The sequence below is a fragment of the Symphodus melops genome (genome assembly GCF_947650265.1).
Source record: "Symphodus melops genome assembly, chromosome: 1".
Taxonomy (NCBI): Eukaryota; Metazoa; Chordata; class Actinopteri; order Labriformes; family Labridae; genus Symphodus; species Symphodus melops.
Genome location: NC_136691.1, coordinates 7,358,558 through 7,373,044, shown reverse-complemented (window position 1 = coordinate 7,373,044; position 14,487 = coordinate 7,358,558). Strand labels below are relative to the sequence as shown.

At 38.0% G+C, this 14,487-nt stretch overlaps 1 protein-coding gene across 1 annotated transcript in view; it reads left to right on the top strand.

Annotated features, from left to right (window-relative positions):
- The first annotated feature begins 10,153 nt into the window (after positions 1–10,153).
- The window catches only part of kcnk3a (potassium channel, subfamily K, member 3a), a 31,884-nt gene continuing 27,550 nt past the window's right edge, over positions 10,154–14,487 (top strand). The window contains exon 1 of the mRNA XM_079350542.1: positions 10,154–10,513. Coding sequence (XP_079206668.1) covers positions 10,231–10,513 — 283 coding nt within the window. The 5' untranslated portion in view covers positions 10,154–10,230. The remainder of the gene's footprint in view (positions 10,514–14,487) is intronic.

Sequence of the window (14,487 nt, the reverse complement as noted above, 5' to 3'; positions counted from 1 at the left end):
ACAAACTACTTCCTTATTAGTCACATATATCCTGTTGTAATGACATGTTTTGACTTTGTCTTGCCTTCCTCCCTAAATAGACATTTTCTTCAAACTGCTGTGTACAGTATAGGGGTGACTTACACTTCTGTGTCATTTTAATTCCATACAAACACTCTGACAAATATAGGTATACACTTTCAGTAATCCAGTTTGCAACAATATAAAAGCATCCACAAGATGGAGACGTTGCACACTAAACTTCCCTTTGGCAGAGATATTTTCATGGAGCCCAAAGAAGTGCTATAAATACAGCATACTGCCCCTGATCCCCAGTAGCTTTAATACAGGCACATCACAGCTCTGTGGGGTCTTGGTTTCCTTCAGATCCAGTTTTTGTCCAGTGGTGTGATAATGTAGATCACATGTGGCTGTAACCTCTGACCTCTGGCCTTGTCCTGCACTCACAAAGAGTCGAGGGATGACTGTTCTCCCTGCCTGTTTGTTTATCCTAGTCAGTGAATGTGCATTTGTTTTTCTGCATGCCCTACAGTAGTGTGTGGTTATATTGAGTGCATGGATACACCTGTTTTTGTGTAGTCAATTAAACTTACAAGTGTGTTTTGTTGATGAATGTGTGTTCTCAGAATTGCCTGCAGTGTATATGTGACCTGCTCAGTGAACTGTATGTCTCTCAGCAGACTGTCTCCCTCCAGCTCTCCTCAACCTTACTTTATGACCTTTTAATGTTAACCTACTCATGTAGCCCTTATTGTCCCCATGACATGTTCTTTATGACTCCTTTTGCTCGACAGACATCTCTCTTGTTCTAATCCATTGTTTATCGGGGTCCAGGCTCTGGAAAATGTATACAAAGGTCTTTTGGTAGGAACAAGTGTGTAGGCATATTCTGATATGATTCTCAGCATGTCTTAGATACAAGTAGGAGGGGTTTCAAGGGTAAAGGCTTAGAACCACTGCTCTAAACATTGGCCTTGAAACATCATTACTAAAATCAAGAAAGTATTTTTTAATTTATTAAGAATTTTTCAACTTTCATTTCAAGAAATCTTCTATGAAGTACAAAATGTTCATAAAACTTTAGAGCTGCTGTATCTCATGTAAAACCATGAACTCTGAACCACTTTACATAGTTTTCCCCAAGGAGCCTCAAAGGTAGAAGAAAAATACATTTTCCACACTGTACAGTGTATGAGTAAAGTATTTGCACTATATATGTGCTTGTTTCATAAATTCATGGAAACTAGTACACACTGTACATACAAACATTCCAGATGTACATGAAACGTACTTCAATAAAATGTCAAGATATACAGTAACAAGGTCTGTGACATATTTTGTTGAGTAGTTTACTTAAAGACGTGAAGTTTGATTCAGGTTAATGGTGCATTTTATTGAAGTGTTGTAGTGAAACACTGGAATGGCCCAATGAAACTGAGGAACAAAGTCTGACTACTAAATGAATCAATTATTGTTATTTCATTTTTTGTGTTTTCAGTTAAATGACAGACACACATAGATAAACATGGTTAAACAAAATGAGAAAAAACTTAAATACATTACCCTATCAGTGCTTCTGACATCTTCAATGATCTTTCACCATTCCCCCACTAATCAATGGCCTTTGCCATTGTTTCTTTATTAGAGACAACTCAGCAGAAATGTCATGCTGGGATTTTAAGCTAAGTGGATTTTTAAACATTTAGGCCCCAGAATATGAAAAAACAAACAAACAAACAAAACAATAGGCCAGCTTTGCATGCTTTATCATGTGTTTGCATTGTTAATGCACTTCCATAATGTGTTGCATGTTTAATTTATCTCACGGTTCTTTTAATGTTCTTGAATTCACACTCCTTTGTGTGCATGCATGTCTGCATTTATTTTGTTTATATACAATTTAGTGAAGATGAATTCCAAGACAGACAGCTAAAACCAAAGTGAAGGAAAATGTATACATGTAACACAATTTATACTCCAAATGCAACCTAAAGAATTATTGAGGTGCTTTCTTTCATCAGCAACAAGTGAATGCTACAATTGCTGCAGTCTTGAATTTCCTTCTGAATCAATAAAGTATCAATCTATCTGTTATTTTGAACCAGTTTTACCTCTACTTTATAAATCTGCTTCTCCAGAATCAATTACTGTAAGCATCACTGCTGAAACAATTCAAAGCCTGCAGCAACACTTGAAGTGAAGTGGAGTGGCTTGAACCTCAGCCCAGCCACAAGTTATGAATAACACATAGGGGAAGAGCAGCAGTAGGTGTGCTTAAAGAATTAATCAGCTGACAGTTATAGGCACATCTTCCCCATGAGATTTACTATAGGCCCTTGTAAATCTGTGATGAATAATTAATTCAACATGACAATCTTTAGCACACTATGTTGAAAGCTTCTGTCTTCTCAGACATATCCTTCACTGACTACCTGTCAACCAGGATTAACAGTAGAGTTGAGTGTCTTTGGTCTGTCGCCTGCTTTTGTTGTTGTCCTGAAATAATAAGCACCTTTCAAAGCTTTTGAAATACACTCACCCACAACAGGAACACAAAAACAGTGCTGACCACCCACTGACTTTGAGTACATGTGTTGATTCTTACCTCCATTTTTGAGCTATCAGTATATCTTAACAGACTTGAAAGTATAAAAAATAAGACATACATGTTTTTGAAAATAAGCTTATTTTACTTGAAAAAAACTTTATAGATCTGACGCATGTGTACAGTTGAGCAGAACCTGAATTTTGGATAATTGGAGAATATTGCCTGCAAACGGCTTCTTCACGCCTACATCAGCTTGCTGAAAAACATTTGGATGGAGGAAGCTTGTCAATGACTCTTCTGAAATATTTTTCTCGCTCATTATGTTGCGAATGTTTGAAGGAAGAGCGGCCGTTAAAAAAAAGACTGTGGAAGTTTTCCTTTTTTAAACTTAAGATATTATCATAGGTGTACTAGAGTTTCACCCGAGTATAACTTTTTGTGTAATTAAACGTTTTGTGTCTAACTTTTTGATTAATGACATGTTTTGCCTGCTCCCCCCTGTCTGTGTTTGTCTGTGTGGCAGACATGGCTCATCAGTCTCAGTCGTAGTTATAGTTGTAACACGTGTCCCTTTTTTTGCACCTAGTGTTTTGCCAGCCTGGCTATACAGTACATGTCTGCCACAACCTCTCCTGTCAGACAACAAGCCATACTGCTTGTTTTTTCTTAAAACCAGCTAATGTGTTTGTTGTGTTGTAATTCAGACCAGCCTTTAGTGAAATGGTAACAATTATGGCCCCCAGGGTATTAAAAAGTAAAAAACTATTCATTAAAATGAGTAACTGTTTTACTAATAAAAAAGGCTTTGTGATAACAGATTCATTTAGAATGAAATGTATTCATTTCTTTTTTTGATGTCGGAAGTAAACAGACATTTAAACACATTTTAAATTTGTGCTCATCTCTTTCAGATAATAAATAACTGTAATGAGATTTGCTCATCTGAAGCTTCAGCTGAGCAAAACTTTAAATATGTTATGTCGTCGCATTTAGATTTTTAGTGTGTTAATTACCTCCTCACTTCAATGTCTGATGAACTTCCAAACTAAAATCAACATTTTAGTCAGATAGACATGAAGACAGCCTGACAGACGGACAGTTCGATGTCCGGACTGTACGAAGCTCAGCTGGAAATCTAAGGTGCTGTTAAGTGTCTTATTACGTTTGTCAGACATGTCACTCAGTTGGGGCTCCGAACTGCAGCAAGAACCCCAATTTAGCTCTCTCAATCATTAACTTCCATCAATATGTCAGCAGGCCAGGCCAATCAAACTGTCACCTCGGAGAACCTCTGAAAAGGTTGTCACTCACTCATGTGCATTTCTTCTTTTAAGTTGCATTTGCTTTTAACCACATTTAATTGTCTTTGGTTTGTTTGGGGGATTTGAGGAGAAAATGCATTGCAGTAAACTCATCTTTTCTCAGGAAAAACATTTGATTTGATTTTTTATTTTTTTTTAAATTTCAACATCTATCCATAGTATTGACAAATAGCTTTTCAGACTCTTAAGTTAAACTATGCTAGCCATCACTAATAAATGTACGTATGAGTTTGTTTTTTTTGCCCAATCCATGCTCCTGTTGTAGGAGATTGCCCATTTATATTTACAATAAATAGTAATAGTATTTTCTCTGCTATTGATCCATTTTGAGCTAAATCAAATATGTGACCTTTCACACTTTGGACTTAATGAGGGTCATGCTGTCAATGTTGACTATAGATCTATGTGAAGAAAATCTGTTGACAGGGGCGAAATCACTGCATTAATACCCATAAACAGTGTTATGTAACAACACAACAGACATGTTGTTCATCAGAGAGACATAACAGGATCTTCAGTCGCCTATATCGTACAAAAAGTGTGTCCTCGAATCAGCATGGGGGTGGACGATTTTTTAAAAGTAATTCAGCTAAAAATATTTTTTAGTTAGTAAAGTAATATTACCTTACATTGTAGTCCTTAAGTACACATATGTGTGTATGCAAGATGTACAGTAAAGGTTTCAGACTGTGGGTCAGGTCACTGAAAGACAATGTTTTTTTCATGACGTTTACATTTTTACATGACATATCTGTTTCAACAAAATTATGAGTTCATAAATTGATACTAAAAAACATCATTAATTGTCACCCTTATTTGTATTTTTACACGTTCAAGTTAAGAGCTTTTCTAAGCCATTTTTTTAACATTTGAATTAGATGCTTAATGGCCCATGTTTTATGAGACACTTCAAATGAATCTTTCAGATGAACCAGTTTTTGATTGTGAAAAATGTAAACTTGGCAAGATAGCCTGCATTAATTACAATAAAGGTTTGAGGTTGTTTATCAGAAAAGCTTGGGAAGACGTAGAAAACCAGCATGTATATGTATTTGGCTTACTTTCCTGAAATGCAATCAGTTCTGTGAGTGAATTTATTGACTTGTCAACCGTCCGTGTTTGACAAGTCAATAAATTCCACACCTTTCGGACATATTTTTCAACCAGAAATGAGACATCAATTCTGAAATAAGCAATTGTCATGCAGAATGATTTAAGGTTTGACCCAGAGGGACAAAATCCAGGAAAACAACTCAACCAGAATAAAATACCCAAAGGTGTGTAGATAAGAGGTGAAGTTTCACTTTAACCTTATTTCAAAGAATCTATAGTATTCATTCTCTCTTGGCCTCTTAGTGCAGGTGTATCTTTGACACAGGGGTATTCAAGCTAATAAACAGATTTGCCTTTAATTGGATGGATGTTTGGAATAATTATCAAATGTCAGTTAGAGTCACGGATGCAAAGCAAATAATGAGAAAATGAAAGGCTTTAATTGAATGTCAGTGGGAAGCTTCAGGCCACATTGAACCTTGTGTAATGAGATGTAGGCAGCTGAAGGGCACCCCACGATGCTTTGCTGGTGGTGGTGAGGCGTGGGTGAGACTTAGGGTGGGGGGGGGGGGGCAATAGGGTGTTCCAGCGTCCCAGGGTTTGCTTTAATGATGTCCACTTATAGTGCCATTATGTAATATGCTCTTCAGTGATGTTTAGTCAGCCTTATTCACCCCAAGCCCCGCCAACAATGCTAGAGCCAACATGCCAACTGTTCGTGGAGAAATGTGGGACTGTATAGAAACAGTATGTGTCCATGAACACATATGTTATCATTGTTTTTGTCTGGATGGTCTCAAGATCAATGTGCATCATTTCCAGGAAGTATGGATTTTCTTTACCTCTGAGATTTTTCAGTTTGTGCAAAAGCATGTTAACTGTGAATAAAAGACAAAGTCCAGTTTACTTAAGCTCATGACCATAGAGATAGCGTAAGAAGTTCAGACATCCAGAGAAAGCTTAGCAAACAGAGGCTTTTCCTTTGCATGAAACACAGCCAACGGTGTGCCTCCTGGATGTCTTCGTTTGACAGTTTTAATGCACATCCAACTGGTTTGAGTAGACCCAAAGTATGCCGAAGGAATGTTATATCTCATTTTCACAACTGCCACCGTAATCCAGCCTGGAAAAGAGGAAGAAATTGGATGTGTGGACAGATAGAGATGACTAAGTACTTTTGAGTCAACTGTACTTTAACAGCATCATGGCGGCATGGACGATCACGTACTAACCATGTCCCGTGTTTGCTTCCTTGTTGCATGTTGTTCATCCATCTCTTCTCACTTCATGTCTATTCTATTGTTTTGCACAAACCACAGCAATGAAAATGGTAGCATGTGTAAAGATTATAGAAAACCGTTACTACTGTTAGATCAAATAGGGCCACCAAGCACTAAAATGAGTTTAAATGTTTTTGTCCCATCTGAAAAATCCTACATAATCACGAGGTTCGTAAACATGATGGTGAGAGCTCACGTCCAGCTCTGCTGCTGTCACGCACCGTGCCTGGTGACCTGCCTGCATGTATTGTTTCTTCTCCTGAACTTTCTGCTGACTGCCTTATTATGTGAGTGTCTTTGCATATCACAGAGGACACTTCAAAGAGTATGTCATCAAAGTGAAGGCCACAGGAGGGGATGAATCACAGTTAAATCAGTTATGAGAAGCAAAGCGAATTCACAGTGACACTTATTACGTCTGCTGGGTTTTCTGTTTACTTGACTTGTTTAGTCGCAGATAAAAGTCACAGCACTTTAGACATCAAATAAATATTGGGAGGGGCTTTAATTTAGTACTTTAAAAAAATTACATTTTCTGTCTGGAAAGTAAGCAATCTGGAGATTTCCACCCCATTGATTGATTTCAGAAACAATTTTAAAGCAACCATACATCAGTAAAACAGAAGCAACATTTGACCCATTTATGTTTAATTTTCCCTAGTGGGAACTTTTTATGAGGCAGCAGAGTACTTTTTGGAGGCTCCATTTTTGGACACACAAGGTTCAAAGTACATCAAAGCTGTGACCTCAGTGGGGACTCCGCAGCCTCTCCAAAATCGCTGTAATGAGGGTCCAGGCTTGATCCCCTGCACAAATCACCAGGGGTCAGACTGCCACCGGAAAATTTGGACTGATGGGTCAGTAGCTACAGGAAGTACTAAGGCTCGTGAGGCTGTATTGGTGATTATTCAGTGGAGGGTACACAGAGAGCTGGCAAGCCTGCAGCTGAAGCCCTGCAGGTCTGCTGGACTCTACAGCTGAGACCAAGGCTTCATTTCAGCCGAGGCAAAAATAACACACATATACAACAAAGAGTGCTTTTAACACATCCTCTTTGTGTTGTTCTGTAAACTTGTAGGGTGGTTTCTTATGCATTTGGTTCTTATGAAATGAAGCCTGTTAGGAATGCAACCACTGTTAGCAACACTTCCTTATTGATAAGCAACAAAAAAAAAGAAGTGAAAATCCAACCCAGTCAGTCGGGTTCGCATGGTGTCGCCATGCCTTCTCCCCTCCATGACCTCCAGGGGCGTGTGGGAGTCAGTTGGGTTCGTGTGAGGTAGTCATGCGAAAAAATGAGAGTGGGAAAAATTGATTTAAAAAATGTTTCACTTTGTGTTTCTTGTGTTTTGATGCACATGTTCAAAGTCAATTTGTTGCTTTAGTTTACTCAGTCATATAATCAATCGTTTTATGAAGATGTTCTTCTGATAAAAATCCCCTTCCCCATACAACAGAGTCCAGTTCAATGTTAGAATGTAAAATATCTGCCTTTAATACATGTGTTTTGAATAACTAACTGTGCAGTAATTTTTCAAACATTATCCAAAGCTGTTACCTCATTCCGTCATGCCACAAGTACAATTTACAGAGAAATATACCCATGACATTTAACCTGTTCAGACCTCTTCAGATTTCCTTTTTGTGTTCCGATAAGTTTTTAAAGATTTTAATCTTCAGCGGGACCAACATAGCTGCAACTCAGATTTTACTTTAAACAGCAGAAGTACAATCAAGCTTTGTGATAGTGTCAAAAACCATCATAACTCTCCCTCTCTCTTAAGTTTAACCTTCTCAGATTGACAAATCAAAACACCTATATACACATGTGGTTTCAAATGTGATTTATTATGTCTGATGTATTTATCTCACAAAGGACATTATTTGAAAAGCCACCTTTTTGATCAAAGTGTCATGGATTAATTGACGTATTGATCGGGCTGGGGCTTGCAGCACTTCAGTCTGTGGAGGTAGGATTTATGCAGGCTCAGTCATGGTTCACTTGACTGACCTGGTTATTGAAGCCAGAGCTATTTTTGGGCCCGGCTCACAGCGTGCAACTGAAGATTGGCCAGGTCCTATCAGTCAATGATAGAGCAGGTGAGAGGCAGCGCAGATGTCATCGACTGTCACATGTTGGTATATGATGTATATCTTGCAAATATTATATTATTATGCAAATATGATATATTATATATAAAGTGTGACATTTTGTTTCTGAACACAGACTTTAAAATGAGCAAGAACAAAATTTGGTCAAATTATCAGGACTCTACTGGCCATACTTGTGTGTAAAATTGAATTGAATTGAATTGAATCAGAACAAGATATCCAATCAGTATCTCCCTTTCCCACTGACGTGCAAAACATCAGGGAACCACCAACTGGAAACCGCTGACACAGAAGGTCATCAAAGTTGGCCCCATTTAGACTTTCTCTTGACATTTAGTCTTTCTGCGTCAAATCATCGTCATCACATGCTTCTCTCTCTACGTATGTATACACGAAATTCACTCGTCACACAACAATTCTTCAGCGTAATTGCCGGTCAGAGTAAACATAAAATATTTAAACAAGGGTGGAAAGTTTCATCTGAGGTTTATTTGCACACAAGTTTGAAAAAAATACTTCAAGTATTGCCTTGCTGCACAGGGAAAAGAAGAGGTCAAACATTTGGGTGGATACTGGAGAAGTTTGTGTTGTAACATGTTCAGAGAATCACAATTAGAATACATACCTGTGAGGGTGATTGTATTCAGGGGCTTTTTTACCTCCTGCTGCTCTGAGAAAGTAGCTCAATCAAAGTCTCATAGGAATGAATATGATTTTTTCGAAAAATAACCTGATTTTTGTTATTTTCATATAACGTGTCTCCATGCTAGGTGACTATTTTTCTGTGTTAATTTAAGGAAGCAACAGCAAGTTAAATCAATTTGGTGGTCAGTAGTCTGTTAGGACTCGAGTTGAGAACCCGAGGATTGCCAATCAAGATGCAGAATTTGGATTCATGGGATCCTGTTTGTGCATCTGCGTGTATTCCTGACACATGTGTGTGTGTGTGTGTGTAGCATGAAAGCAGCAACCTACAGTGTTGAAAAATTAAGCTAATACCAGAGAGCAAAATCCTACAGCTCATTGTGTGTGCACTTTAGTCTGGCTGCAGAAGCATAGTAGTCACCCACACACTCAGTCAAAAAAGAAAATAACACATTATATTCTGGAGTTAGAGCTGGCTTTGCATTAAAAACAATCATAACATCACTTCAAAATCAAAACTAGCAATTGCTTTCTGCATTTAACGCACACTATAAAACGCATCTGTGCATATCAGAAAAAATAAACTGGTTCCATTTGTGATAAGGTGACATTAACTACATTATTTTGGCTTGTATGTCACGCTCATGATAATACTGAGACACTTTCTTTAAGGCTCTGCTTCATGGACTTGTGGAGTAATTCACTTGCACATGTAAATGTTGTTTAGTATTGACACTTGTTGCACCAAAGATGTTAGACACTAGGTGTTCTTTTGACAATGTTTCCAGATTTTACTGTAACCCATTGATGGAGCTTCAGCTTTTTTCTGTGTATTTAATGTAGTTTTATTGCTACATTTACTTTATTGGAATATGTGAATTATTTATCTACCTGCAGCTGAAATATGATACGTGATGAAAAGAGCCCTCTGTATTTTTCAGAGGGTCACACACAGTTTTTCCTCTGACATGGGAGGGAGGAGAGAGAGAGAGAGAGAGAGAGAGAGAGAGAGAGAGAGAGAGAGAGAGAGAGAGAGAGAGAGAGGGTTGGATTGATGGGTGGGTGTAGTAGAGGGAGGATTCTACTGGTGGGAGGGGGACAGGGAGGTGAGGGAGGGAGGGTGGTGCTGAATGAACAGCTCCTCGGCTCATAAAGTAATCAGAGAGCTCATCTGCTCCTCTGTCAGAGCCAGCCATGAACCAGCCGAGCTCCCCGTCCTCCAGACCCGTACCGACTCTTCGCCCGTCCCCCTGACTCTCACCGAAGCACCATGAAGAGGCAAAACGTGCGGACCCTCGCCCTCATCATCTGCACTTTGACCTACCTGTTCGTCGGAGCGGCGATCTTCGACGCGCTTGAGTCCCAGAAGGAAACGAGCCAGCGGAGGGAGCTGAACCTGCGCAAAGCGGAGCTGCTCAACACCTTTAACCTGTCCTCAACGGACTTTGACGAGCTGGAGAAGGTGGTGCTGCAGCTGAAGCCGCACAAAACGGGGTTACAGTGGAAATTCGCCGGCTCGTTTTACTTCGCCATCACTGTGATCACCACTATAGGTAAGAGAGATTTACTGAGGTTAGCTCTGGAAACTTTATTTCACTGCAGAGGAGAAAAGTTGTCATGAATAATTATCATTCTTCATTTTCTGTTTGACTTAAGGCAACATCCATGACTGCAAACTCTTAAACAGCCTATCCATGTTTGACAGACATAAAGTAATCCAAATGCCACTAAAAAGAACTGAGCAGACAGGCTACCACAGCAGAATCATCACAGTTAGGCCTATGTGAACTTACATTGAACAAATGTCGCTCTAACATACACTACGGAAAGACCTCTTTGTAACTAGTATTAAGTACAACAGGCATAAACTCTGCATCTGTTATGGATTTTAGATTTTGAAGAGTAGGCTACATAAACGTGGCAGAACTGGGATGAGTATTTGATTACTGGTACTGGTATGAAAAGAAAAGTTAATTGTCCAATATTAGGCCTGCAGGCAGTTGCACCAATGAATGTTTTATGTTTTATTTATTGCATTTAGTTTTATAATAATGCATCTGTGTGTCCCACTTGGATTTCATGTCAAATGAATACCTTTTTTTAATTTTTAATTTAATGCATCTTAATTTGACAAAAAAAAAAAAAAAATCAGTTTTGTGTGTTAATCTACATTAGACAACAACACTCCTTGGTCTTTTATTTTCATACAAAGCGTCATCTAGCCTATATGTTTATGTCAGAGATACATATAATTTCATTAATGGCATTATAATACTCTATACCTGAGATTCTTTACCAAGAAAATAGTTGATACATTACATTAGTTATTAGTTACAGTACATGTAGACCAAGTTACGTATTTAGTCAAATAGTACTGTGTTCATAAAAGTGTGCTTATTGGCACATTTCCATTATGACAAACTTTACTATCACAAAAGGAGAAAATACCAAAAGATCATGGATATTGTAATAAACTAAGATGAAAGTAATTTATGTGGACCATAAATTACAATTTGCTCTAAACACCAAATCGATGTAACATTTTGCTTGACTGTGTAATTGGATTTTTGTTGTCAGAGTAAAAGTTAATTAATTAATTAATTAATTTACGTTACAGAATGAGAAATAAATCATATTTCACATAGACTGAGTAGAACTGAACAAACAAAAGCCTGTTGAACAGGTTTTCAACAGAAGTGAGTTGTATTTTTTTTGGCAGCATAGTAAAAGCCTCAAAGTCAAATAGTCAGGAGCCACGTGATGGAGGATAGATGACAAGCTTCTGTCTAAAATGAAACTCATTAAAGAAGAGGCTTTTCAGGTTTCAGTTATGAGACATTCATTTGTGATCTTGCTCATTGTTCGTGCATCAAAGTGCCTAAAACATCAAAACGCTCCTGGCTCATGCACACAGCCTTCCTGTTTGCTTTACTGACTGAATTAACTCTGTAGCTTCTCAGTAGCTTGGTAAAGCAAAGATATCCAAGGCAGCTTATTAACTGAAATCTTCCACCTGGCAGTCAAATTAACTGGCGGAGAAGAATACACAGGCCAAAGCTCAAATCACAACAAGAAAGATAAAAGATATGCATACCTAAAGAGTAAACTGAAGCGTAAAGAGTAAACACATGTGGCCTGTTGAATATTAAATTCCTCTACGTTCTCCTCAACCTTTTGCTTTGACAGTTTGATGTTTCCTGCTAAGACTTTGTCTATCATGAGCTACAGCAGAATTTGGATGATAGCCACCTTAAGGTTTTAGCAACATTAACACTGCCTCAACACACAAAGATTGAACCAAGTACGGACTTTGAACATTTACATATGCTTGATTGTTTTAGGGATCTTTTTTTCAGATGGTCCACTTTGTGTTTCATGTTCAGAGACTTTGTCAATGACGGCCCAAAGATGTATGCATGACTTATTTATACACAATTAGAAATGTTGAAATTAGGTCTTTACCCACTGCTGCAAAATGATGATGATGAGGATTTTGGAGAAATGCTGTCAACAAATGTTTTTTTCTGTCCTACTTTTAGCACCAACATGAACAAGATATCAAAACCAAAGGAGAAAATGTTGTTTTGTGACATGTTGTTATACGCCTTATTTAGGTGATGAATCAGGTGTTAGAGATTAATACAATATTTTAATATGTGTTCCACCAAATTTAAATATTTAAATCACAGCTTGTACTCCCTAGTAGGTCTTTCATGTTGTTTTCATTTGTTAGGAGTCGGCCATATCACCTTCTCCCTTTGCTTGTGTATTTTGTAACCAGTTGCAGTTGTCAGTGGTGACCTGTGACTTGAAACCCTATCAGATGTTAGCAGCTAATTGCACACCAACCGAACTCCGGGTGTCTGTGACTGCATTGTAATTGTGAGCCCAGCGGCTGCTACAAATACAGTGATTGGTGCTTCAGCCTGTCGTTAAGTATTAATGACAACACCAGACCCTCACTGTTCCATCCAGCTCCTGGCACACAACATTAACACTGTAGATACCGCACTGTACACAGAATATCCTGCAGCCATGACTTACAGTAGAGTCCACAGAGTGAGGCACAATACCAGGATAAGACATCTAACTCACAAAGCTTTTATGATTAACTCAATCAGAGCTAAAGCTGGGATTTATTTAAGAAAATTTTCCTGATAAAAGAAAGGGCGAAACTATTTCTGTCACCTACTGACGTACAAAAAAAGAACCTCTTATTCTTAAAAATTATAATTAAAGTCATTTCACAAATGAGAAGTGTTGGCTTTTAGATTCACCACAGGAAATGTCCATGAACCAGGGTGCTGCAGTTTATGTGAAAGCAAGGTTTTCTGGATGAAACTGGGCTCTCACATGAGGAAAAACCACTGACAATAGGCAGGGGAAAATTATAGGCAAATCAAGTTACAAACATATGCATATGCACTGTAAAAAAACCATGATAAAATCTCACCCCGGCATGCTCTCACTCTAATTAAAGTGAAGTAGGGAAGAGAAGCCACTGTTACTCTTATCAGTCATCACTTTCTACAGAGGAAAGAGGAGGCACGGGGTGTCCATTTACAAACCAAATGTAACGTGTAAAAAAAAAGTAGGGGATAACACATGAGCTTTAAGCAAGACGAAAAACATTCTTTTTAATTATTTCATTGTTTTTTATCACAGAATACACAGGAAACACAAACAGAAAAGATTGAGCATCTTTTGTAAAAGATTCTTGGACTTATATTCAATGACGCAATTTTTTTTTTTCTTTTTTAATTTTTTGGAGATGTAACTGAACAGGAGTTATAATCGTACAGTGTTTCACCCATCAGAAAAGTTATATATAAAACATGATAACGAACATAATATGGCTCCATATAACTTTTTAATGTATGGCTGCATTTTATTTATTATTATGTGCAAGGGTCTGAAAGCCCCCATAGGGACACACTAGGTTATCTGAGTTTTGGAGGTTTCAGCATACAGGACGACAGACATCATCAGGGCTTAACGCTTCTGCCATTTTGGCAGCCAACAACAACTTCAACCAGCTATCAAAACAACACCTTCATCATGCTTCTTATCCAACTTTAATTATCTGTTTGTGGGAGTGTTTGAAGAAAACTATGGACAAAATGCCTCTCCATTTAACTCGTACAGAGTGAGGACATGTTTCATGCATTGTAAGAGATTCACTCATTCAGTGTGACTTATAATAGTTCAAGCTTAGTTATGCTTGTAACCTTACAAGCTCCTGTAGTTGCTTTCTTAAGCACTTGTTTTGGGCATTTAACTTTTAAAAACGTTCTATTTCGCTTCTATTTAATGCTCTGTTGTGCAACTTTTGGAGACAGTAAATTGACATGTAAAACCCATTTCCCAGTGTGATGTAGAGATGTCCATTTTTAAATTTAAAGAGACAGTTCATTTTGTTTCCATGTAAATCCCCCCTCTCATATATATCTAGTTGTTTAAAAGAGGCACTTTACTGTTGGAGGGATATTTAGGGGAGCTCCTTTGCACAGTCGGGAGCTGGCTCTGA